Genomic DNA, 27,406 nt, shown 5'->3' with positions numbered 1-27,406 from the left:
TGTAGTGATCTCCCCCTAGTGGTGGTGTATAATGTGTATGTAGTGATCTCCCCCTAGTGGTGGTGTATAATGTGTATGTAGTGATCTCCTCCTAGTGGTGGTGTATAATCTGTATGTAGTGAGCTCCCCCTAGTGGTGGTGTATAATGTGTATGTAGTGATCTCCCCTAGTGGTGGTGTATAATGTGTATGTAGTGATCTCCCCTAGTGGTGGTGTATAATGTGTATGTAGTGATCTCCCCTAGTGGTGGTGTATAATGTGTATGTAGTGATCTCCTCCTAGTGGTGGTGTATAATGTGTATGTAGTGATCTCCTCCTAGTGGTGGTGTATAATGTGTATGTAGTGATCTCCCCCTAGTGGTGGTGTATAATGTGTATGTAGTGATCTCCTCCTAGTGGTGGTGTATAATCTGTATGTAGTGACCTCCCCCTAGTGGTGGTGTATAATCTGTATGTAGTGAGCTCCTCCTAGTGGTGGTGTATAATCTGTATGTAGTGATCTCCCCCTAGTGGTGGTGTATAATCTGTATGTAGTGATCTCCCCCTAGTGGTGTTGTATAATCTGTATGTAGTGATCCCCTTCTAGTGGTGGTGTATAATCTGTATTTAGTGATCTCCCCCTAGTGGTGGTGTATAATCTGTATGTAGTGATCTCCTCCTAGTGGTGGTGTATAATCTGTATGTAGTAATCTCCTCCTAGTGGTGGTGTATAATGTGTATGTAGTGATCTCCTCCTAGTGGTGATGTATAATGTGTATGAAGTGATCTCCCCCTAGTGGTGGTGTATAATCTGTATGTAGTGATCCCCCCCTAGTGGTGGTGTATAATCTGTATGTAGTGATCTCCCCCTAGTGGTGGTGTATAATGTGTATGTAGTGATCTCCCCCTAGTGGTGGTGTATAATCTGTATGTAGTGATCCCCTTCTAGTGGTGGTGTATAATCTGTATTTAGTGATCTCCCCCTAGTGGTGGTGTATAATCTGTATGTAGTGATCTCCTCCTAGTGGTGGTGTATAATGTGTATGTAGTGATCCCCCCCTAGTGGTGGTGTATAATGTGTATGTAGTGATCTCCCCCTAGTGGTGGTGTATAATGTGTATGTAGTGATCTCCCCTAGTGGTGGTGTATAATGTGTATGTAGTGATCTCCCCCTAGTGGTGGTGTATAATCTGTATGTAGTGATCTCCTCCTAGTGGTGGTGTATAATGTGTATGTAGTGATCTCCCCCTAGTGGTGGTGTATAATGTGTATGTAGTGATCTCCTCCTAGTGGTGGTGTATAATGTGTATGTAGTGATCTCCTCCTAGTGGTGGTGTATAATCTGTATGTAGTGATCTCCTCCTAGTGGTGGTGTATAATGTGTATGTAGTGATCTCCCCCTAGTGGTGGTGTATAATGTGTATGTAGTGATCTCCCCCTAGTGGTGGTGTATAATCTGTATGTAGTGATCTCCTCCTAGTGGTGGTGTATAATCTGTATGTAGTGATCTCCCCCTAGTGGTGGTGTATAATCTGTATGTAGTGATCTCCTCCTAGTGGTGGTGTATAATCTGTATGTAGTGATCTCCTCCTAGTGGTGGTGTATAATCTGTATGTAGTGATCTCCTCCTAGTGGTGGTGTATAATCTGTATGTAGTGATCTCCTCCTAGTGGTGGTGTATAATGTGTATGTAGTGATCTCCTCCTAGTGGTGGTGTATAATCTGTATGTAGTGATCTCCCCCTAGTGGTGGTGTATAATGTGTATGTAGTGATCTCCTCCTAGTGGTGGTGTATAATCTGTATGTAGTGATCTCCCCCTAGTGGTGGTGTATAATGTGTATGTAGTGATCTCCCCCTAGTGGTGGTGTATAATGTGTATGTAGTGATCTCCTCCTAGTGGTGGTGTATAATCTGTATGTAGTGAGCTCCCCCTAGTGGTGGTGTATAATGTGTATGTAGTGATCTCCCCTAGTGGTGGTGTATAATGTGTATGTAGTGATCTCCACCTAGTGGTGGTGTATAATCTGTATGTAGTGATCTCCTCCTAGTGGTGGTGTATAATGTGTATGTAGTGATCTCCTCCTAGTGGTGATGTATAATCTGTATGTAGTGATCTCCCCCTAGTGGTGGTGTATAATGTGTATGTAGTGATCTCCTCCTAGTGGTGGTGTATAATGTGTATGTAGTGATCTCCCCCTAGTGGTGGTGTATAATGTGTATGTAGTGATCTCCTCCTAGTGGTGGTGTATAATCTGTATGTAGTGACCTCCCCCTAGTGGTGGTGTATAATCTGTATGTAGTGAGCTCCTCCTAGTGGTGGTGTATAATCTGTATGTAGTGATCTCCCCCTAGTGGTGGTGTATAATCTGTATGTAGTGATCTCCCCCTAGTGGTGGTGTATAATGTGTATGTAGTGATCTCCCCCTAGTGGTGGTGTATAATGTGTATGTAGTGATCTCCTCCTAGTGGTGGTGTATAATCTGTATGTAGTGATCTCCCCCTAGTGGTGGTGTATAATGTGTATGTAGTGATCTCCTCCTAGTGGTGGTGTATAATGTGTATGTAGTGATCTCCCCCTAGTGGTGGTGTATAATCTGTATGTAGTGACCTCCCCCTAGTGGTGGTGTATAATCTGTATGTAGTGATCTCCCCCTAGTGGTGGTGTATAATGTGTATGTAGTGATCTCCTCCTAGTGGTGGTGTATAATGTGTATGTAGTGATCTCCCCCTAGTGGTGGTGTATAATCTGTATGTAGTGATCTCCCCCTAGTGGTGGTGTATAATCTGTATGTAGTGATCTCCTCCTAGTGGTGGTGTATAATGTGTATGTAGTGAGCTCCCCTAGTGGTGGTGTATAATCTGTATGTAGTGATCTCCCCCTAGTGGTGGTGTATAATCTGTATGTAGTGATCTCCCCCTAGTGGTGGTGTATAATCTGTATGTAGTGATCTCCCCCTAGTGGTGGTGTATAATCTGTATGTAGTGATCTCCCCCTAGTGGTGGTGTATAATCTGTATGTAGTGATCTCCCCCTAGTGGTGGTGTATAATGTGTATGTAGTGATCTCCCCCTAGTGGTGGTGTATAATCTGTATGTAGTGATCTCCCCCTAGTGGTGGTGTATAATCTGTATGTAGTGAGCTCCCCCTAGTGGTGGTGTATAATGTGTATGTAGTGATCTCCTCCTAGTGGTGGTGTATAATGTGTATGTAGTGAGCTCCCCCTAGTGGTGGTGTATAATCTGTATGTAGTGAGCTCCCCCTAGTGGTGGTGTATAATCTGTATGTAGTGAGCTCCCCCTAGTGGTGGTGTATAATCTGTATGTAGTGAGCTCCCCCTAGTGGTGGTGTATAATGTGTATGTAGTGATCTCCTCCTAGTGGTGGTGTATAATCTGTATGTAGTGATCTCCTCCTAGCGGTGGTGTATAATCTGTATGTAGTGATCTCCTCCTAGTGGTGGTGTATAATCTGTATGTAGTGATGTCCTCCTAGTGGTGGTGTATAAGGTGTATGTAGTGATCTCCCCCTAGTGGTGGTGTATAATGTGTATGTAGTGATCTCCCCCTAGTTGTGGTGTATAATGTGTATGTAGTGATTTCCTCCTAGTGGTGGTGTATAATCTGTATGTAGTGATCTCCTCCTAGTGGTGGTGTATAATCTGTATGTAGTGATCTCCCCCCTAGTGGTGGTGTATAATGTGTATGTAGTGATCTCCTCCTAGTGGTGGTGTATAATCTGTATGTAGTGATCTCCTCCTAGTGGTGGTGTATAATCTGTATGTAGTGATCTCCCCCTAGTGGTGGTGTATAATGTGTATGTAGTGATCTCCCCCTAGTGGTGGTGTATAATGTGTATGTAGTGAGCTCCCCCTAGTGGTGGTGTATAATCTGTATGTAGTGATCTCCTCCTAGTGGTGGTGTATAATCTGTATGTAGTGAGCTCCCCCTAGTGGTGGTGTATAATCTGTATGTAGTGATCTCCCCCTAGTGGTGGTATATAATGTGTATGTAGTGATCTCCTCCTAGTGGTGGTGTATAATCTGTATGTAGTGATCTCCTCCTAGTGGTGGTGTATAATCTGTATGTAGTGATCTCCTCCTAGTGGTGGTGTATAATCTGTATGTAGTGATCTCCTCCTAGTGGTGGTGTATAATGTGTATGTAGTGATCTCCCCCTAGTGGTGGTGTATAATGTGTATGTAGTGATCTCCTCCTAGTGGTGGTGTATAATGTGTATGTAGTGATCTCCACCTAGTGGTGGTGTATAATGTGTATGTAGTGATCTCCCCCTAGTGGTGGTGTATAATCTGTATGTAGTGATCTCCCCCTAGTGGTGGTGTATAATCTGTATGTAGTGATCTCCTCCTAGTGGTGGTGTATAATGTGTATGTAGTGAGCTCCCCCTAGTGGTGGTGTATAATCTGTATGTAGTGATCTCCTCCTAGTGGTGGTGTATAATGTGTATGTAGTGATCTCCCCCTAGTGGTGGTGTATAATGTGTATGTAGTGATCTCCTCCTAGTGGTGGTGTATAATGTGTATGTAGTGATCTCCCCCTAGTGGTGGTGTATAATGTGTATGTAGTGATCTCCCCCTAGTGGTGGTGTATAATCTGTATGTAGTGATCTCCTCCTAGTGGTGGTGTATAATGTGTATGTAGTGATCTCCTCCTAGTGGTGGTGTATAATGTGTATGTAGTGATCTCCTCCTAGTGGTGGTGTATAATGTGTATGTAGTGATCTCCTCCTAGTGGTGGTGTATAATCTGTATGTAGTGATCTCCCCCTAGTGGTGGTGTATAATGTGTATGTAGTGATCTCCCCCTTGTGGTGGTGTATAATCTGTATGTAGTGAGCTCCCCCTAGTGGTGGTGTGTAATCTGTATGTAGTGATCTCCCCCTAGTGGTGGTGTATAATCTGTATATAGTGATCTCCCCCTAGTGGTGGTGTATAATCTGTATGTAGTGATCTCCCCCTAGTGGTGGTGTATAATCTGTATGTAGTGATCTCCTCCTAGTGGTGGTGTATAATGTGTATGTAGTGATCTCCCCCTAGTGGTGGTGTATAATGTGTATGTAGTGATCTCCTCCTAGTGGTGGTGTATAATGTGTATGTAGTGATCTCCCCCTAGTGGTGGTGTATAATGTGTATGTAGTGATCTCCCCCTAGTGGTGGTGTATAATGTGTATGTAGTGATCTCCCCCTAGTGGTGGTGTATAATGTGTATGTAGTGATCTCTCCCTAGTGGTGGTGTATAATGTGTATGTAGTGATCTCCCCCTAGTGGTGGTGTATAATGTGTATGTAGTGATCTCCTCCTAGTGGTGGTGTATAATGTGTATGTAGTGATCTCCCCTAGTGGTGGTGTATAATGTGTATGTAGTGATTTCCTCCTAGTGGTGGTGTATAATCTGTATGTAGTGATCTCCCCCTAGTGGTGGTGTATAATCTGTATGTAGTGATCTCCCCTAGTGGTGGTGTATAATGTGTATGTAGTGATCTCCCCCTAGTGGTGGTGTATAATCTGTATGTAGTGATCTCCCCCTAGTGGTGGTGTATAATGTGTATGTAGTGATCTCCTCCTAGTGGTGGTGTATAATGTGTATGTAGTGATCTCCTCCTAGTGGTGGTGTATAATGTGTATGTAGTGATCTCCCCCTAGTGGTGGTGTATAATGTGTATGTAGTGATCTCCCCCTAGTGGTGGTGTATAATGTGTATGTAGTGATCTCCTCCTAGTGGTGGTGTATAATGTGTATGTAGTGATCTCCTCCTAGTGGTGGTGTATAATCTGTATGTAGTGATCTCCCCCTAGTGGTGGTGTATAATGTGTATGTAGTGATCTCCTCCTAGTGGTGGTGTATAATCTGTATGTAGTGATCTCCCCCTAGTGGTGGTGTGTAATCTGTATGTAGTGATCTCCCCCTAGTGGTGGTGTATAATCTGTATATAGTGATCTCCCCCTAGTGGTGGTGTATAATCTGTATGTAGTGATCTCCCCCTAGTGGTGGTGTATAATCTGTATGTAGTGATCTCCTCCTAGTGGTGGTGTATAATGTGTATGTAGTGATCTCCCCCTAGTGGTGGTGTATAATGTGTATGTAGTGATCTCCCCCTAGTGGTGGTGTATAATCTGTATGTAGTGATCTCCTCCTAGTGGTGGTGTATAATGTGTATGTAGTGATCTCCCCCTAGTGGTGGTGTATAATGTGTATGTAGTGATCTCCCCCTAGTGGTGGTGTATAATGTGTATGTAGTGATCTCCCCCTAGTGGTGGTGTATAATGTGTATGTAGTGATCTCCCCCTAGTGGTGGTGTATAATGTGTATGTAGTGATCTCTCCCTAGTGGTGGTGTATAATCTGTATGTAGTGATCTCCCCCTAGTGGTGGTGTATAATGTGTATGTAGTGATCTCCTCCTAGTGGTGGTGTATAATGTGTATGTAGTGATCTCCCCCTAGTGGTGGTGTATAATGTGTATGTAGTGATCTCCCCCTAGTGGTGGTGTATAATGTGTATGTAGTGAGCTCCCCCTAGTGGTGGTGTATAATGTGTATGTAGTTAGCTCCTCCTAGTGGTGGTGTATAATGTGTATGTAGTGATCTCCCCCTAGTGGTGGTGTATAATGTGTATGTAGTTAGCTCCCCCTAGTGGTGGTGTATAATCTGTATGTAGTGATCTCCCCCTAGTGGTGGTGTATAATCTGTATGTAGTGATCTCCCCCTAGTGGTGGTGTATAATGTGTATGTAGTGATCTCCCCCTAGTGGTGGTGTATAATGTGTATGTAGTGATCTCCCCCTAGTGGTGGTGTATAATGTGTATGTAGTGATCTCCCCCTAGTGGTGGTGTATAATGTGTATGTAGTGATCTCCTCCTAGTGGTGGTGTATAATGTGTATGTAGTGATCTCCTCCTAGTGGTGGTGTATAATGTGTATGTAGTGATCTCCTCCTAGTGGTGGTGTATAATGTGTATGTAGTGATCTCCTCCTAGTGGTGGTGTATAATGTGTATGTAGTGATCTCCTCCTAGTGGTGGTGTATAATCTGTATGTAGTGATCTCCTCCTAGTGGTGGTGTATAATGTGTATGTAGTGATCTCCCCCTAGTGGTGGTGTATAATGTGTATGTAGTGATCTCCTCCTAGTGGTGGTGTATAATGTGTATGTAGTGATCTCCCCCTAGTGGTGGTGTATAATCTGTATGTAGTGATCTCCTCCTAGTGGTGGTGTATAATCTGCATGTAGTGATCTCCCCCTAGTGGTGGTGTATAATGTGTATGTAGTGATCTCCTCCTAGTGGTGGTGTATAATGTGTATGTAGTGATCTCCTCCTAGTGGTGGTGTATAATGTGTATGTAGTGATCTCCTCCTAGTGGTGGTGTATAATGTGTATGTAGTGATCTCCTCCTAGTGGTGGTGTATAGTGTGTATGTAGTGATCTCCTCCTAGTGGTGGTGTATAATGTGTATGTAGTGATCTCCTCCTAGTGGTGGTGTATAATCTGTATGTAGTGATCTCCTCCTAGTGGTGGTGTATAATCTGTATGTAGTGATCTCCTCCTAGTGGTGGTGTATAATGTGTATGTAGTGATCTCCTCCTAGTGGTGGTGTATAATGTGTATGTAGTGATCTCCTCCTAGTGGTGGTGTATAATGTGTATGTAGTGATCTCCTCCTAGTGGTGCTGTATAATGTGTATGTAGTGATCTCCTCCTAGTGGTGGTGTATAATGTGTATGTAGTGATCTCCTCCTAGTGGTGGTGTATAATCTGTATGTAGTGATCTCCTCCTAGTGGTGGTGTATAATGTGTATGTAGTGATCTCCCCCTAGTGGTGGTGTATAATGTGTATGTAGTGATCTCCTCCTAGTGGTGGTGTATAATGTGTATGTAGTGATCTCCCCCTAGTGGTGGTGTATAATCTGTATGTAGTGATCTCCTCCTAGTGGTGGTGTATAATCTGCATGTAGTGATCTCCCCCTAGTGGTGGTGTATAATGTGTATGTAGTGATCTCCTCCTAGTGGTGGTGTATAATGTGTATGTAGTGATCTCCTCCTAGTGGTGGTGTATAATGTGTATGTAGTGATCTCCTCCTAGTGGTGGTGTATAATGTGTATGTAGTGATCTCCTCCTAGTGGTGGTGTATAATGTGTATGTAGTGATCTCCTCCTAGTGGTGGTGTATAATCTGTATGTAGTGATCTCCTCCTAGTGGTGGTGTATAATGTGTATGTAGTGATCTCCTCCTAGTGGTGGTGTATAATCTGTATGTAGTGATCTCCCCCTAGTGGTGGTGTATAATCTGTATGTATTGAGCTCCCCCTAGTGGTGGTGTATAATCTGTATGTATTGAGCTCCCCCTAGTGGTGGTGTATAATCTGTATGTAGTGATCTCCCCCTAGTGGCGGTGTATAATGTGTATGTAGTGATCTCCCCCTAGTGGTGGTGTATAATGTGTATGTAGTGATCTCCTCCTAGTGGTGGTGTATAATGTGTATGTAGTGATCTCCTCCTAGTGGTGGTGTATAATGTGTATATAGTGATCTCCCCCTAGTGGTGGTGTATAATCTGTATGTAGTGAGCTCCCCCTAGTGGTGGTGTATAATGTGTATGTAGTGATCTCCCCCTAGTGGTGGTGTATAATCTGTATGTAGTGAGCTCCCCCTAGTGGTGGTGTATAATGTGTATGTAGTGATCTCCTCCTAGTGGTGGTGTATAATGTGTATGTAGTGATCTCCTCCTAGTGGTGGTGTATAATCTGTATGTAGTGATCTCCTCCTAGTGGTGGTGTATAATGTGTATGTAGTGATCTCCCCCTAGTGGTGGTGTATAATGTGTATGTAGTGATCTCCTCCTAGTGGTGGTGTATAATGTGTATGTAGTGATCTCCCCCTAGTGGTGGTGTATAATCTGTATGTAGTGATCTCCTCCTAGTGGTGGTGTATAATCTGCATGTAGTGATCTCCCCCTAGTGGTGGTGTATAATGTGTATGTAGTGATCTCCTCCTAGTGGTGGTGTATAATGTGTATGTAGTGATCTCCTCCTAGTGGTGGTGTATAATGTGTATGTAGTGATCTCCTCCTAGTGGTGGTGTATAATGTGTATGTAGTGATCTCCCCCTAGTGGTGGTGTATAATGTGTATGTAGTGATCTCCTCCTAGTGGTGGTGTATAATGTGTATGTAGTGATCTCCTCCTAGTGGTGGTGTATAATCTGTATGTAGTGATCTCCCCCTAGTGGTGGTGTATAATGTGTATGTAGTGATCTCCTCCTAGTGGTGGTGTATAATCTGTATGTAGTGATCTCCCCCTAGTGGTGGTGTGTAATCTGTATGTAGTGATCTCCCCCTAGTGGTGGTGTATAATCTGTATATAGTGATCTCCCCCTAGTGGTGGTGTATAATCTGTATGTAGTGATCTCCCCCTAGTGGTGGTGTATAATCTGTATGTAGTGATCTCCTCCTAGTGGTGGTGTATAATGTGTATGTAGTGATCTCCCCCTAGTGGTGGTGTATAATGTGTATGTAGTGATCTCCCCCTAGTGGTGGTGTATAATCTGTATGTAGTGATCTCCTCCTAGTGGTGGTGTATAATGTGTATGTAGTGATCTCCCCCTAGTGGTGGTGTATAATGTGTATGTAGTGATCTCCCCCTAGTGGTGGTGTATAATGTGTATGTAGTGATCTCCCCCTAGTGGTGGTGTATAATGTGTATGTAGTGATCTCCCCCTAGTGGTGGTGTATAATGTGTATGTAGTGATCTCTCCCTAGTGGTGGTGTATAATCTGTATGTAGTGATCTCCCCCTAGTGGTGGTGTATAATGTGTATGTAGTGATCTCCTCCTAGTGGTGGTGTATAATGTGTATGTAGTGATCTCCCCCTAGTGGTGGTGTATAATGTGTATGTAGTGATCTCCCCCTAGTGGTGGTGTATAATGTGTATGTAGTGAGCTCCCCCTAGTGGTGGTGTATAATGTGTATGTAGTTAGCTCCTCCTAGTGGTGGTGTATAATGTGTATGTAGTGATCTCCCCCTAGTGGTGGTGTATAATGTGTATGTAGTTAGCTCCCCCTAGTGGTGGTGTATAATCTGTATGTAGTGATCTCCCCCTAGTGGTGGTGTATAATCTGTATGTAGTGATCTCCCCCTAGTGGTGGTGTATAATGTGTATGTAGTGATCTCCCCCTAGTGGTGGTGTATAATGTGTATGTAGTGATCTCCCCCTAGTGGTGGTGTATAATGTGTATGTAGTGATCTCCCCCTAGTGGTGGTGTATAATGTGTATGTAGTGATCTCCTCCTAGTGGTGGTGTATAATGTGTATGTAGTGATCTCCTCCTAGTGGTGGTGTATAATGTGTATGTAGTGATCTCCTCCTAGTGGTGGTGTATAATGTGTATGTAGTGATCTCCTCCTAGTGGTGGTGTATAATGTGTATGTAGTGATCTCCTCCTAGTGGTGGTGTATAATCTGTATGTAGTGATCTCCTCCTAGTGGTGGTGTATAATGTGTATGTAGTGATCTCCCCCTAGTGGTGGTGTATAATGTGTATGTAGTGATCTCCTCCTAGTGGTGGTGTATAATGTGTATGTAGTGATCTCCCCCTAGTGGTGGTGTATAATCTGTATGTAGTGATCTCCTCCTAGTGGTGGTGTATAATCTGCATGTAGTGATCTCCCCCTAGTGGTGGTGTATAATGTGTATGTAGTGATCTCCTCCTAGTGGTGGTGTATAATGTGTATGTAGTGATCTCCTCCTAGTGGTGGTGTATAATGTGTATGTAGTGATCTCCTCCTAGTGGTGGTGTATAATGTGTATGTAGTGATCTCCTCCTAGTGGTGGTGTATAGTGTGTATGTAGTGATCTCCTCCTAGTGGTGGTGTATAATGTGTATGTAGTGATCTCCTCCTAGTGGTGGTGTATAATCTGTATGTAGTGATCTCCTCCTAGTGGTGGTGTATAATGTGTATGTAGTGATCTCCTCCTAGTGGTGGTGTATAATGTGTATGTAGTGATCTCCCCCTAGTGGTGGTGTATAATCTGTATGTAGTGATCTCCTCCTAGTGGTGGTGTATAATCTGTATGTAGTGATCTCCTCCTAGTGGTGGTGTATAATGTGTATGTAGTGATCTCCTCCTAGTGGTGGTGTATAATGTGTATGTAGTGATCTCCTCCTAGTGGTGGTGTATAATCTGTATGTAGTGATCTCCCCCTAGTGGTGGTGTATAATGTGTATGTAGTGATCTCCCCCTAGTGGTGGTGTATAATCTGTATGTAGTGATCTCCTCCTAGTGGTGGTGTATAATCTGTATGTAGTGATCTCCTCCTAGTGGTGGTGTATAATGTGTATGTAGTGATCTCCTCCTAGTGGTGCTGTATAATGTGTATGTAGTGATCTCCTCCTAGTGGTGGTGTATAATGTGTATGTAGTGATCTCCTCCTAGTGGTGGTGTATAATCTGTATGTAGTGATCTCCTCCTAGTGGTGGTGTATAATGTGTATGTAGTGATCTCCCCCTAGTGGTGGTGTATAATGTGTATGTAGTGATCTCCTCCTAGTGGTGGTGTATAATGTGTATGTAGTGATCTCCCCCTAGTGGTGGTGTATAATCTGTATGTAGTGATCTCCTCCTAGTGGTGGTGTATAATCTGCATGTAGTGATCTCCCCCTAGTGGTGGTGTATAATGTGTATGTAGTGATCTCCTCCTAGTGGTGGTGTATAATGTGTATGTAGTGATCTCCTCCTAGTGGTGGTGTATAATGTGTATGTAGTGATCTCCTCCTAGTGGTGGTGTATAATGTGTATGTAGTGATCTCCTCCTAGTGGTGGTGTATAATGTGTATGTAGTGATCTCCTCCTAGTGGTGGTGTATAATCTGTATGTAGTGATCTCCTCCTAGTGGTGGTGTATAATGTGTATGTAGTGATCTCCTCCTAGTGGTGGTGTATAATCTGTATGTAGTGATCTCCCCCTAGTGGTGGTGTATAATCTGTATGTATTGAGCTCCCCCTAGTGGTGGTGTATAATCTGTATGTATTGAGCTCCCCCTAGTGGTGGTGTATAATCTGTATGTAGTGATCTCCCCCTAGTGGCGGTGTATAATGTGTATGTAGTGATCTCCCCCTAGTGGTGGTGTATAATGTGTATGTAGTGATCTCCTCCTAGTGGTGGTGTATAATGTGTATGTAGTGATCTCCTCCTAGTGGTGGTGTATAATGTGTATATAGTGATCTCCCCCTAGTGGTGGTGTATAATCTGTATGTAGTGAGCTCCCCCTAGTGGTGGTGTATAATGTGTATGTAGTGATCTCCCCCTAGTGGTGGTGTATAATCTGTATGTAGTGAGCTCCCCCTAGTGGTGGTGTATAATGTGTATGTAGTGATCTCCTCCTAGTGGTGGTGTATAATGTGTATGTAGTGATCTCCTCCTAGTGGTGGTGTATAATCTGTATGTAGTGATCTCCTCCTAGTGGTGGTGTATAATGTGTATGTAGTGATCTCCCCCTAGTGGTGGTGTATAATGTGTATGTAGTGATCTCCTCCTAGTGGTGGTGTATAATGTGTATGTAGTGATCTCCCCCTAGTGGTGGTGTATAATCTGTATGTAGTGATCTCCTCCTAGTGGTGGTGTATAATCTGCATGTAGTGATCTCCCCCTAGTGGTGGTGTATAATGTGTATGTAGTGATCTCCTCCTAGTGGTGGTGTATAATGTGTATGTAGTGATCTCCTCCTAGTGGTGGTGTATAATGTGTATGTAGTGATCTCCTCCTAGTGGTGGTGTATAATGTGTATGTAGTGATCTCCCCCTAGTGGTGGTGTATAATGTGTATGTAGTGATCTCCTCCTAGTGGTGGTGTATAATGTGTATGTAGTGATCTCCCCCTAGTGGTGGTGTATAATGTGTATGTAGTGATCTCCCCCTAGTGGTGGTGTATAATGTATATATAGTGATCTCCCCCTAGTGGTGGTGTATAATCTGTATGTATTGAGCTCCCCCTAGTGGTGGTGTATAATCTGTATGTATTGAGCTCCCCCTAGTGGTGGTGTATAATCTGTATGTAGTGATCTCCCCCTAGTGGCGGTGTATAATGTGTATGTAGTGATCTCCCCCTAGTGGTGGTGTATAATGTGTATGTAGTGATCTCCTCCTAGTGGTGGTGTATAATGTGTATGTAGTGATCTCCTCCTAGTGGTGGTGTATAATGTGTATATAGTGATCTCCCCCTAGTGGTGGTGTATAATCTGTATGTAGTGAGCTCCCCCTAGTGGTGGTGTATAATGTGTATGTAGTGATCTCCCCCTAGTGGTGGTGTATAATGTGTATGTAGTGATCTCCCCCTAGTGGTGGTGTATAATCTGTATGTAGTGATCTCCCCCTAGTGGTGGTGTATAATGTGTATGTAGTGATCTCCTCCTAGTGGTGGTGTATAATGTGTATGTAGTGATCTCCCCCTAGTGGTGGTGTATAATGTGTATGTAGTGATCTCCTCCTAGTGGTGGTGTATAATGTGTATGTAGTGATCTCCCCCTAGTGGTGGTGTATAATGTGTATGTAGTGAGCTCCCCCTAGTGGTGATGTATAATGTGTATGTAGTGATCTCCCCCTAGTGGTGGTGTATAATGTGTATGTAGTGAGCTCCCTCTAGTAGTAGTGTATAATGTGTATGTAGTGATCTCCCCCTAGTGGTGGTGTATAATCTGTATGTAGTGATCTCCCCCTAGTGGTGGTGTATAATGTGTATGTAGTGATCTCCCCCTAGTTGTGGTGTATAATGTGTATGTAGTGATCTCCCCCTAGTGGTGGTGTATAATGTGTATGTAGTGATCTCCCCCTAGTGGTGGTGTATAATGTGTATGTAGTGAGCTCCCCCTAATGGTGGCTGTAGTGTTATGTGTAGAGGTGATGATGACGAGTCGTGCAGGTCTGGGGGTCATGCTGTGCAGGTCTGGGGGTCATGCTGTTCAGGTCTGGGGGTCATGCTGTGCTGGGGTCATGCAGGGGGCACCGTGCATCTGACCTTTCTGCTTTCCTTTCCTCTCCTTCCTGTTGCTACCGCTCGGGCAGCTGGTGGTGGCGGCGGTCGCCTTGGTCTTTTTAGTAGATTTTGGAGGTTGGGGCTCGGCCGCTCCCTGTGTGTCCTCCTGCTCGGCCTCATGCACTGCTCCGTGTGCACAGCGGGGGACAGAGAGAGGGGACATTACTACCAGGTCACCCACCAGCATGACAGCGCTCAGTGTGGGAGTCCTCACCCCGGGGAGCACAGGTCACATGACAGCAGTCAGTGTGGGGGTCCTCACCCCGGGGAGCACAGGTCACATGACAGCAGTCAGTATGGGGGTCCTCACCCCGGGGAGCACAGGTCACATGACAGCAGTCAGTGTGGGGGTCCTGACCTTGGGGGGCACAGGTCACATGACAGCGGTCAGTGTGGGGGTCCTCACCTCGGGGAGCACAGGTCACTACCGGGCTGCACCTAATACCGGGCTGCACCTACTACCGGGCTGCTCCTACTACCGGGCTGCACCTACTACCGGGCTGCTCCTACTACCGGGCTGCACCTACTACCGGGCTGCTCCTACTACCGGGCTGCTCCTACTACCGGGCTGCACCTACTACCGGGCTGCACCTACTACCGGGCTGCACCAACTGCCGGGCTGCTCCTACTGCCGGGCTGCTCCTACTGCCGGGCTGCTCCTACTGCCGGGCTGCTCCTATTGCCGGGCTGCTCCAACTACCGGGCTGCTCCAACTACCGGGCTGCTCCTACTACCGGGCTGCACCTACTACCGGGCTGCTCCTACTATCGGCCTGCTCCTACTACCGGGCTGCTCCTACTACCGGGCTGCACCTACTACCGGGCTGCATCTACTACCAGCCTGCATCTACTACCGGGCTTCTCCCGGGCTGCATCTTCTCCCGGGCTGCACCTACTACCGGGCTGCTCCTACTACCGGGCTGCTCCTACTACCGGGCTGCACCTACTACCGGGCTGCTCCTACTACCGGGCTGCACCTACTACCGGGCTGCACCTACTACCGGGCTGCTCCTACTACCGGGCTGCTCCTACTACCGGGCTGCACCTACTACCGGGCTGCACCTACTACCGGGCTGCACCAACTGCCGGGCTGCTCCTACTGCCGGGCTGCTCCTACTGCCGGGCTGCTCCTACTGCCGGGCTGCTCCTATTGCCGGGCTGCTCCAACTACCGGGCTGCTCCAACTACCGGGCTGCTCCTACTACCGGGCTGCACCTACTACCGGGCTGCTCCTACTATCGGCCTGCTCCTACTACCGGGCTGCTCCTACTACCGGGCTGCACCTACTACCGGGCTGCATCTACTACCAGCCTGCATCTACTACCGGGCTTCTCCCGGGCTGCATCTTCTCCCGGGCTGCACCTACTACCGGGCTGCTCCTACTACCGGGCTGCTCCTACTACGGGGCTGCACCTACTACCGGGCTGCACCTACTACCGGGCTGCTCCTACTACAGGGCTGCTCCTACTACCAGGCTGCTCCTACTACCGGGCTGCTTCTTCTACCGGGCTGCACCTACTACCAGCCTACATCTACTACCGGGCTGCACCTACTACCGGGCTTCTCCCGGGCTGCATCTACTACCGGGCTGCTCCTACTACCGGGCTGCTCCTACTACCGGGCTGCACCTACTACTGGGCTTCTCCCGGGCTGCATCTTCTTCCGGGCTGCATCTACTACCGGGCTGCTCCTACTACCAGGCTGCATCTACTACCGGGCTGCTCCTACTACCGGGCTGCACCTACTACCGGGCTGCACCTACTACTGGGCTTCTCCCGGGCTGCATCTTCTCCTGGGCTGCATCTACTACCGGGCTGCTCCTACTACCGGGCTGCATCTACTACCAGGCTGCTCCTACTACCGGGCTGCATCTACTACCGGGCTGCACCTACTACCGGGCTGCTCCTATTACCGGGCTGCTCCTACTACCGGGCTGCACCTACTACCAGCCTACATCTACTACCGGGCTGCACCTACTACCGGGCTTCTACCGGGCTGCATCTACTACCGGGCTGCACCTACTACCGGGCTGCATCTACTACCGGGCTGCACCTACTACCGGGCTGCACCTACTACCGGGCTGCTCCTACTACCGGGCTGCTCCTACTACCGGGCTGCACCTACTACCAGCCTACATCTACTACCGGGCTGCACCTACTACCGGGCTTCTACCGGGCTGCATCTACTACCGGGCTGCTCCTACTACCGGGCTGCTCCTACTACCGGGCTGCTCCTACTACCGGGCTGCACCTACTACCGGGCTTCTACCGGGCTGCATCTACTACAGGGCTGCATCTACTACCGGGCTGCACCTACTACCGGGCTGCATCTACTACCGGGCTGCACCTACTACCGGGCTGCACCTACTACCGGGCTGCTCCTACTACCGGGCTGCTCCTACTACCGGGCTGCACCTACTACCAGCCTACATCTACTACCGGGCTGCACCTACCACTGGGCTTCTACCGGGCTGCTCCTACTACCGGGCTGCACCTACTACCGGGCTGCTCCTACTACCGGGCTGCATCTACTACCGGGCTGCTCCTACTACCGGGCTGCTCCTACTACCGGGCTGCAGCTACTACTGGGCTGCAGCTACTACCGGGCTGCACCTACTACCGGGCTGCACCTACTACCGGGCTGCTCCTACTACAGGGCTGCACCTACTACCGGGCTGCACCTACTAACGGGCTGCATCTACTAACGGGCTGCTCCTACTGCTGGGCTGCATCTACTACCGGGCTGCTCCTACTACCGGGCTGCAGCTACCACCGGGCTGCACCTACTGCCGGGCTGCATCTACGACCGGGCTGCTCCTACAACCGGGCTGCTCCTACTACCGGGCTGCACTACCACCGGGCTGCTCCTACCACCGGGCTGCACCTACTACCGGGCTGCACCTACTACCGGGCTGCATCTACTACCGGGCTGCACCTACTACCGGGCTGCACCTACTACCGGGCTGCACCTACTACCGGGCTGCACCTACTGCCGGGCTGCATCTACTACCGGGCTGCTCCTACTACCGCTCCCTGTGTGTCCTCCTGCTCGGCCTCATGCACTGCTCCGTGTGCACAGCGGGGGACAGAGAGAGGGGACATTACTACCAGGTCACCCACCAGCATGACAGCGCTCAGTGTGGGGGTCCTCACCCCGGGGAGCACAGGTCACATGAATGCAGTCAGTGTGGGGGTCCTCACCCTGGGGAGCACAGGTCACATGACAGCAGTCAGTGTGGGGGTCCTCACCCCGGGGAGCACAGGTCACATGACAGCAGTCAGTGTGGGGGTCCTCACCCTGGGGAGCACAGGTCACATGACAGCGGTCAGTATGGGGGTCCTCACCCTGGGGAGCACAGGTCACATGACAGCGGTCAGTGTGGGGGTCCTGACCTTGGGGGGCACAGGTCACATGACAGCGGTCAGTGTGGGGGTCCTCACCCCGGGGAGCACAGATCACTACCGGGCTGCACCTAATACCGGGCTGCACCTACTACCGGGCTGCACCTACTACCTGGCTGCATCTACTAATGGGCTGCATCTACTACCGGGCTGCATCTACTACCGGGCTGCACCTACTACCGGGCTGCTCCTACTACCGGGCTGCATCTACTAATGGGCTGCATCTACTACCGGGCTGCATCTACTACCGGGCTGCACCTACTACCGGGCTGCTCCTACTACCGGGCTGCTCCCACTACCGGGCTGCTCCCACTACCGGGCTGCAGCTACTACCGGGCTGCTCCTACTACCGGGCTGCACCTACTACCGGGCTGCACCTACTACCGGGCTGCACCTACTGCCGGGCTGCACCTACTGCCGGGCTGCATCTACTGCCGGGCTGCATCTACTGCCGGGCTGCTCCTACTGCCGGGCTGCACCTACTGCCGGGCTGCACCTACTACCGGGCTGCACCTACTACCGGGCTGCACCTACTACCGGGCTGCAGCTACTACCGGGCTGCACCTACTGCCGGGCTGCACCTACTGCCGGGCTGCATCTACTGCCGGGCTGCATCTACTGCCGGGCTGCTCCTACTGCCGGGCTGCACCTACTGCCGGGCTGCACCTACTACCGGGCTGCATCTACTACCGGGCTGCTCCTACTACCGGGCTGCAGCTACTACCGGGCTGCTGCAACTACTGGGCTGCACCTACTACCGGGCTGCTCCTACTACCGGGCTGCTCCTACTACCGGGCTGCTCCTACTACCGGGCTGCTCCTACTACCGGGCTGCTCCTACTACCGGGCTGCACCTACTACCGGGCTGCTCCTACTACCGGGCTGCTCCTACTACCGGGCTGCTCCTACTACCGGGCTGCACCTACTACCGGGCTGCTCCTACTACCGGGCTGCTCCTACTACCGGGCTGCTTCTACTACCGGGCTGCTCCTACTACCGGGCTGCTCCTACTACCAGGCTCCTCCTACTACCAGGCTCCTCCTACTACCAGGCTCCTCCTACTACCAGGCTGCTCCTACTACCGGGCTCCTCCTACTACCAGGCTCCTCCTACTACCAGGCTGCTCCCACTACCAGGCTGCTCCTACTACCAGGCTGCTCCTACTACCAGCCTACATCTACTACCGGGCTGCTCCTACTACCGGGCTGGTGTCCTATTCCTGAAGACTATTGCAGCAGTGTGAGGTCTGATTACACATCTCTCCAGGGACAATACATAACACTGGCTGCAGAGAGCACAGAGCACAGCAGTGTGAGGTGTGATCACACATCTCTCCAGGGACAATACATAACACTGGCTGCAGAGAGCACAGAGCACAGCAGTGTGAGGTCTGATTACACATCTCTCCAGGAACAATACATAACACTGGCTGCAGAGAGCACAGAGCACAGCAGTGTGAGGTGTGATCACACATCTCTCCAGGGACAATACATAACACTGGCTGCAGAGAGCACAGAGCACAGCAGTGTGAGGTCTGATTACACATCTCTCCAGGGACAATACATAACACTGGCTGCAGAGAGCACAGAGCACAGCAGTGTGAGGTGTGATCACACATCTCTCCAGGGACAATACATAACAATGGCTGCAGAGAGCACAGAGCACAGCAGTGTGAGGTCTAATTACACATCTCTCCAGGGACAATACATAACACTGGCTGCAGAGAGCACAGAGCACAGCAGTGTGAGGTCTGATTACACATCTCTCCAGGGACAATACATAACACTGGCTACAGAGAGCACAGAGCACAGCAGTGTGAGGAATGATTACACATCTCTCCAGGGATAATACATAACACTGGCTGCAGAGAGCACAGAGCACAGCAGTGTGAGGTCTGATTACACATCTCTCCAGGGACAGTACATAACACTGGCTGCAGAGAGCACAGAGAACAGCAGTGTGAGGTCTGATTACACATCTCTCCAGGGACAATACATAACACTGGCTGCAGAGAGCACAGAGCACAGCAGTGTGAGGTCTGATTACACATCTCTCCAGGGACAATACATAACACTGGCTGCAGAGAGCACAGAGCACAGCAGTGTGAGGTCTGATTACACATCTCTCCAGGGAGAATACATAACACTGGCTGCAGAGAGCACAGAGCACAGCAGTGTGAGGTCTGATTACACAACTCTCCAGGGACAATACATAACACTGGCTGCAGAGAGCACAGAGCACAGCAGTGTGAGGTCTGATTACACATCTCTCCAGGGAGAATACATAACACTGGCTGCAGAGAACACAGAGCACAGCAGTGTGAGGTCTGATTACACATCTCTCCAGGGACAATACATAGCACTGGCTGCAGAGAGCACAGAGCACAGCAGTGTGAGGTCTGATTACACATCTCTCCAGGGACAATACATAACACTGGCTGCAGAGAGCACAGAGCACAGCAGTGTGAGGTCTGATTACACATCTCTCCAGGGACAATACATAACACTGGCTGCAGAGAGCACAGAGCACAGCAGTGTGAGGTCTGATTACACATCTCTCCAGGGACAATACATAACACTGGCTGCAGAGAGCACAGAGCACAGCAGTGTGAGGTGTGATCACACATCTCTCCAGGGACAATACATAACACTGGCTGCAGAGAGCACAGAGCACAGCAGTGTGAGGTCTGATTACACATCTCTCCAGGGACAATACATAACACTGGCTGCAGAGAGCACAGAGCACAGCAGTGTGAGGTGTGATCACACATCTCTCCAGGGACAATACATAACACTGGCTGCAGAGAGCACAGAGTACAGCAGCGTGAGGTCTGATTACACATCTCTCCAGGGACAGTACATAACACTGGCTGCAGAGAGCACAGAGCACAGCAGTGTGAGGTGTGATCACACATCTCTCCAGGGACAATACATAACACTGGCTGCAGAGAGCACAGAGCACAGCAGTGTGAGGTCTGATTACACATCTCTCAAGGGACAATACATAACACTGGCTGCACAGAGCACAGCAGTGTGAGGTCTGATTACACATCTCTCCAGGGACAATACATAACACTGGCTGCAGAGAGCACAGAGCACAGCAGTGTGAGATCTGATTACACATCTCTCCAGGGATAATACATAACACTGGCTGCAGAGAGCACAGAGCACAGCAGTGTGAGGTCTGATTACACATCTCTCCAGGGACAATACATAACACTGGCTGCAGAGAGCACAGAGCACAGAAGTGTGAGGTCTGATTACACATCTCTCCAGGGACAATACATAACACTGGCTGCAGAGAGCACAGAGCACAGCAGTGTGAGGTGTGATCACACATCTCTCCAGGGACAATACATAACAATGGCTGCAGAGAGCACAGAGCACAGCAGTGTGAGGTCTGATTACACATCTCTCCAGGGAGAATACATAACACTGGCTGCAGAGAACACAGAGCACAGCAGTGTGAGGTCTGATTACACATCTCTCCAGGGACAATACATAGCACTGGCTGCAGAGAGCACAGAGCACAGCAGTGTGAGGTCTGATTACACATCTCTCCAGGGACAATACATAACACTGGCTGCAGAGAGCACAGAGCACAGCAGTGTGAGGTCTGATTACACATCTCTCCAGGGACAATACATAACACTGGCTGCAGAGAGCACAGAGCACAGCAGTGTAAGGTCTGACTACACATCTCTCCAGGACAATACATAACACTGGCTGCAGAGAGCACAGAGCACAGCAGTGTGAGGTCTGATTACACATCTCTCCAGGGACAAAACATAACACTGGCTGCAGAGAGCACAGAGCACAGCAGTGTGAGGTCTGATTACACATCTCTCCAGGGACAATACATAACACTGGCTGAAGAGAGTACAGAGCACAGCAGTGTGAGGTCTGATTACACATCTCTCCAGGGACAACACATAACACAGGCTGCAGAGAGCACAGAGCACAGGAGTGTGAGGTCTGATTACACATCTCTCCAGGGACAATACATAACACTGGCTGCAGAGAGCACAGAGCACAGCAGTGTGAGGTCTGATTACACATCTCTCCAGGGACAGCACATAACACTGGCTGCAGAGAGCACAGAGCACAGCAGTGTGAGGTCTGATTACACATCTCTCCAGGGACAATACATAACACTGGCTGCAGAGAGCACAGAGCACAGCAGTGTGAGGTCTGATTACACATCTCTCCAGGGACAATACATAATACTGGCTGCAGAGAGCACAGAGCACAGCAGTGTGAGGTCTGATTATACATCTCTCCAGGGACAGTACATAACACTGGCTGCAGAGAGCACAGAGCACAGCAGTGTGAGGTCTGATTACACATCTCTCCAGGGACCATACATAACACTGGCTGCAGAGAGCACAGAGCACAGCAGTGTGAGGTCTGATTACACATCTCTCCAGGAATAATACATAACACTGGCTGCAGAGAGCACAGAGCACAGCAGTGTGAGGTCTGATTACACATCTCTCCAGGGACAATACATAACACTGGCTGCAGAGAGCACAGAGCACAGCAGTGTGAGGTCTGATTACACATCTCTCCAGGGACAATACATAACACTGGCTGCAGAGAGCACAGAGCACAGCAGTGTGAGGTCTGATTACACATCTCTCCAGGGACAATACATAACACTGGCTGCAGAGAGCACAGAGCACAGCAGTGTGAGGTCTGATTACACATCTCTCCAGGGACAATACATAACACTGGCTGCAGAGAGCACAGGGCACAGCAGTGTGAGGTCTGATTACACATCTCTCCAGGGACGATACATGACACTGGCTGCAGAGAGCACAGAGCAGAGCAGTGTGAGGTCTGATTACACATCTCTCCAGGGACAGTACATAACACTGGCTGCAGAGATCACAGAGCACAGCAGTGTGAGGTTTGATTACACATCTCTCCAGGGACAATACATAACACTGGCTGCAGAGAGCACAGAGCACAGCAGTGTGAGGTCTGATTACACATCTCTCCAGGGACAATACATAACACTGGCTGCAGAGAGCACAGAGCACAGCAGTGTGAGATCTGATTACACATCTCTCCAGGGACAATACATAGCACTGGCTGCAGAGAGCACAGAGCACAGCAGTGTGACGCCTGATTACACATCTCTCCAGGGACAGTACATAACACTGGCTGCAGAGAGCACAGAGCACAGCAGTGTGAGGTCTGATTATACATCTCTCCAGGGACAGTACATAACACTGGCTGCAGAGAGCACAGAGAACAGCAGTGTGAGGTCTGATTATACATGTATCCAGGGACAATACATAACACTGGCTGCAGAGAGCACAGAGCACAGCAGTGTGAGGTCTGATTACACATCTCACCAGGGACAATACATAACACTGGCTGCAGAGAGCACAGAGCACAGCAGTGTGAGGTCTGATTATACATCTCTCCAGGGACAATACATAACACTGACTGCAGAGAGCACAGAGCACAGCAGTGTGAGGTCTGATTACACATCTCACCAGGGACAATACATAACACTGGCTGCACAGAGCACAGAGCACAGCAGTGTGAGGTCTGATTACACATCTCTCCAGGGACAGCACATAACACTGGCTGCAGAGAGCACAGGGCACAGCAGTGTGAGGTCTGATTACACATCTCTCCAGGAACAATAGATAACACTGGTTGCAGAGAGCACAGAGCACAGCAGTGTGAGGTCTGATTACACATCTCTCCAGGGACAATACATAACACTGGCTGCAGAGAGCACAGAGCACAGCAGTGTGAGGTCTGATTACACATCTCTCCAGGTACAATACATAACACTGGCTGCAGAGAGCACAGAGCACAGCAGTGTGAGGTCTGATTACACATCTCTCCAGGGACAGTACATAACACTGGCTGCAGAGAGCATAGAGCACAGCAGTGTGAGGTCTGATTACACATCTCTCCAGGGACAATACATAACACTGGCTGCAGAGTGCACAGCAGTGTGAGGTCTGATTACACCTCTCCAGGGACAATACATAACACTGGCTGCAGAGAGCACAGAGCACAGCAGTGTGAGGTCTGATTACACATCTCTCCAGTGACAGTACATAACACTGGCTGCAGAGAGCACAGAGCTCAGCAGTGTGAGGTCTGGTTACACATCTCTCCAGGGACAATACATAACACTGGCTGCAGAGAGGACAGAGCACAGCAGTGTGAGGTCTGATTACACATCTCTCCAGGGACAATACATAACACTGGCTGCAGAGAGGACAGAGCACAGCAGTGTGAGGTCTGATTACACATCTCTCCAGGGACAATACATAACACTGGCTGCAGAGAGCACAGAGCACAGCAGTGTGAGGTCTGATTACACATCTCTCCAGGGACAATACATAACACTGGCTGCAGAGAGGACAGAGCACAGCAGTGTGAGGTCTGATTACACATCTCTCCAGGGACATTACATAACACTGACTGCAGAGAGCACAGAGCACAGCAGTGTGAGGTCTGATTACACATCTCTCCAGGGACAATACATAACACTGGCTGCAGAGAGCACAGAGCACAGCAGTGTGAGGTCTGATTACACATCTCTCCAGGGACAATACATAACACTGGCTGCAGAGAGGACAGAGCACAGCAGTGTGAGGTCTGATTACACATCTCTCCAGGGACATTACATAACACTGACTGCAGAGAGCACAGAGCACAACAGTGTGAGGTCTGATTACACATCTCTCCAGGGACATTACATAACACTGACTGCAGAGAGCACAGAGCACAACAGTGTGAGGTCTGATTACACATCTCTCCAGGGACAATACATAACACTGGCTCCAGAGAGCACAGAGCACAGCAGTGTGAGGTCTGATTACACATCTCTCCAGGGACAATACATAACACTGGCTCCAGAGAGCACAGAGCACAGCAGTGTGAGGTCTGATTACACATCTCTCCAGGGACAATACATAACACTCGCTGCAGAGAGCACAGAGCACAGCAGTGTGAGGTCTGATTACACATCTCTCCAGGGACAATACATAACACTGGCTGCAGAGAGCACAGTGCACAGCAGTGTGAGGTCTGATTACACATCTCTCCAGGGACAGTACATAACACTGGCTGCAGAGAGCACAGTGCACAGCAGTGTGAGGTCTGATTACACATCTCTCCATGTACAATACATAACACTGGCTGCAGAGAGCACAGAGCACAGCAGTGTGAGGTCTGATTACACATCTCTCCAGGGACAGTACATAACACTGGCTGCAGAGAGCACAGAGCACAGCAGTGTGAGGTCTGATTACACATCTCTCCAGGGACAATACATAACACTGGCTGCAGAGAGCACAGTGCACAGCAGTGTGAGGTATGATTACACATCTCTCCAGGGACAATACATAACACTGGCTGCAGAGAGCACAGAGCACAGCAGTGTGAGGTATGATTACACATCTCTCCAGGGATAATACATAACACTGGCTGCAGAGAGCACAGAGCACAGCAGTGTGAGGTCTGATTACACATCTCTCCAGAGACAGTACATAACACTGGCTGCAGAAAGCACAGAGCACAGCAGTGTGAGGTCTGATTACACATCTCTCCAGGGACAATACATAACACTGGCTGCAGGGAGCACAGAGCACAGCAGTGTGAGGTCTGATTACACATCTCTCCAGGGACAATACTAACACTGGCTGCAGAGAGCACAGAGCACAGCAGTGTGAGGTCTGATTACACATCTATCCAGGGACAGTACATAGCACTGGCTGCAGAGAGCACAGAGCACAACAGTGTGAGGTCTGATTACACATCTCTCCAGGGATAATACATAACACTGGCTGCAGAGAGCACAGAGCACAGCAGTGTGAGGTCTGATTACACATCTCTCCAGGGGCAATACATAACACTGGCTGCAGAGAGCACAGAGCACAGCAGTGTGAGGTATGATTACACATCTCTCCAGGGACAGTACATAACACTGGCTGCAGAGAGCACAGAGCACAGAGCACAGCAGTGTGAGGTCTGATTACACATGTCTCCAGGGACAGTACATAACACTGGCTGCAGAGATCACAGAGCACAGCAGTGTGAGGTCTGATTACACATCTCTCCAGGGACAATACATAACACTGGCTGCAGAGAGCACAGAGCACAGCAGTGTGAGGTCTGATTACACATCTCTCCAGTGACAGTACATAACACTGGCTGCAGAGAGCATAGAGCACAGCAGTGTGAGGTCTGATTACACATCTCTCCAGGGACAATACATAACACTGGCTGCAGAGTGCACAGCAGTGTGAGGTCTGATTACACATCTCTCCAGGGACAATACATAACACTGGCTGCAGAGAGCACAGAACACAGCAGTGTGAGGTCTGATTACACATCTCTCCAGGGACAATATATAACACTGGCTGCAGAGGGCACAGAGCACAGCAGTGTGAGGTCTGATTACACATCTCTCCAGGGACAATACATAACACTGGCTGCCGAGAGCACAGAGCACAGCAGTGTGAGGTCTGATTACACATCTCTCCAGGGACAATACATAACACTGGCTGCAGAGAGCACAGAGCACAGCAGTGTGAGGTCTGATTACCCATCTCTCCAGGGACAATACATAACACTGGCTGCAGAGAGCACAGGGCACAGCAGTGTGAGGTCTGATAACACATCTCTCCAGGGACAATACATAACACTGGCTGCCGAGAGCACAGAGCACAGCAGTGTGAGGTCTGATTACACATCTCTCCAGGGACAATACATAACACTGGCTGCAGAGAGCACAGAGCACAGCAGTGTGAGGTCTGATTACACATCTCTCCAGGGACAATACATAACACTGGCTGCAGAGAGCACAGAGCACAGCAGTGTGAGGTCTGATTACACATCTCTCCAGGGACAATACATAACACTGGCTGCAGAGAGCACAGAGCACATCAGTGTGAGGTCTGATTACACATCTCTCCAGGGACATTACATAACACTGACTGCAGAGAGCACAGAGCACAGCAGTGTGAGGAATGATTACACATCTCTCCAGGGACAATACATAACACTGGCTGCAGAGAGCACAGAGCACAGCAGTGTGAGGTCTGATTACACATCTCTCCAGGGACATTACATAACACTGGCTGCAGAGAGCACAGAGCACAGCAGTGTGAGGTCTGATTACACATCTCTCCAGGGACAATACATAACACTGGATGCAGAGAGCACAGAGCACAGCAGTGTGAGGTCTGATTACACATCTCTCCAGGGACAGTACATAACACTGGCTGCAGAGAGCACAGAGCACAGCAGTGTGAGGTCTAATTACACATCTCTCCAGGGACAGTACATAACACTGGCTGCAGAGAGCACAGAGCACAGGAGTGTGAGGTCTGATTACACATCTCTCCAGGGACAGTACATAACACTGACTGCAGAGAGCACAGAGCACAGCAGTGTGAGGTCTGATTACACATCTCTCCAGGGACAGTACATAACACTGGCTGCAGAGAGCACAGAGCACAGCAGTGTGAGGTGTGATCACACATCTCTCCAGGGACAATACATAACACTGGCTGCAGAGAGCACAGAGCACAGCAGTGTGAGGTGTGATCACACATCTCTCCAGGGACAATACATAACACTGGCTGCAGAGAGCACAGAGCACAGCAGTGTGAGGTCTGATTACACATCTCTCCAGGGACAATACATAACACTGGCTGCAGAGAGCACAGAGCACAGCAGTGTGAGGTCTGATTACACATCTCTCCAGGGACAATACATAGCACTGGCTGCAGAGAGCACAGAGCACAGCAGTGTGAGGTCTGATTACACATCTCTCCAGGGACAATACATAACACTGGCTGCAGAGAGCACAGAGCACAGCAGTGTGAGGTCTGATTACACATCTCTCCAGGGACAATACATAACACTGGCTGCAGAGAGCACAGAGCACAGCAGTGTGAGGTCTGATTACACATCTCTCCAGGGACAATACATAACACTGGCTGCAGAGAGCACAGAGCACAG

The 27,406-nt window shown here is 49.0% G+C and overlaps 1 protein-coding gene across 3 annotated transcripts in view; it reads right to left on the bottom strand.

The window, feature by feature from the left end:
- LOC140133898 (tubby protein homolog) overlaps positions 1–27,406 on the bottom strand; it is a 162,390-nt gene that overhangs the window by 29,538 nt on the left and 105,446 nt on the right. For 2 of the 3 annotated variants that reach the window (XM_072154584.1, XM_072154585.1), the window contains exon 4: positions 13,989–14,129. The exons of the other annotated variant lie outside the window; for it this stretch is intronic. In XM_072154584.1, coding sequence (XP_072010685.1) covers positions 13,989–14,129 — 141 coding nt within the window. The remainder of the gene's footprint in view (positions 1–13,988; positions 14,130–27,406) is intronic. 3 annotated transcript variants of the gene reach the window in all.

The sequence above is a fragment of the Engystomops pustulosus genome, chromosome 5 (assembly GCF_040894005.1).
Source record: "Engystomops pustulosus chromosome 5, aEngPut4.maternal, whole genome shotgun sequence".
NCBI classification, from domain to species: domain Eukaryota; kingdom Metazoa; phylum Chordata; class Amphibia; order Anura; family Leptodactylidae; genus Engystomops; species Engystomops pustulosus.
Note: the sequence above shows the minus strand (reverse complement) of the source record. Positions and strands in the feature narration are given on the sequence as shown.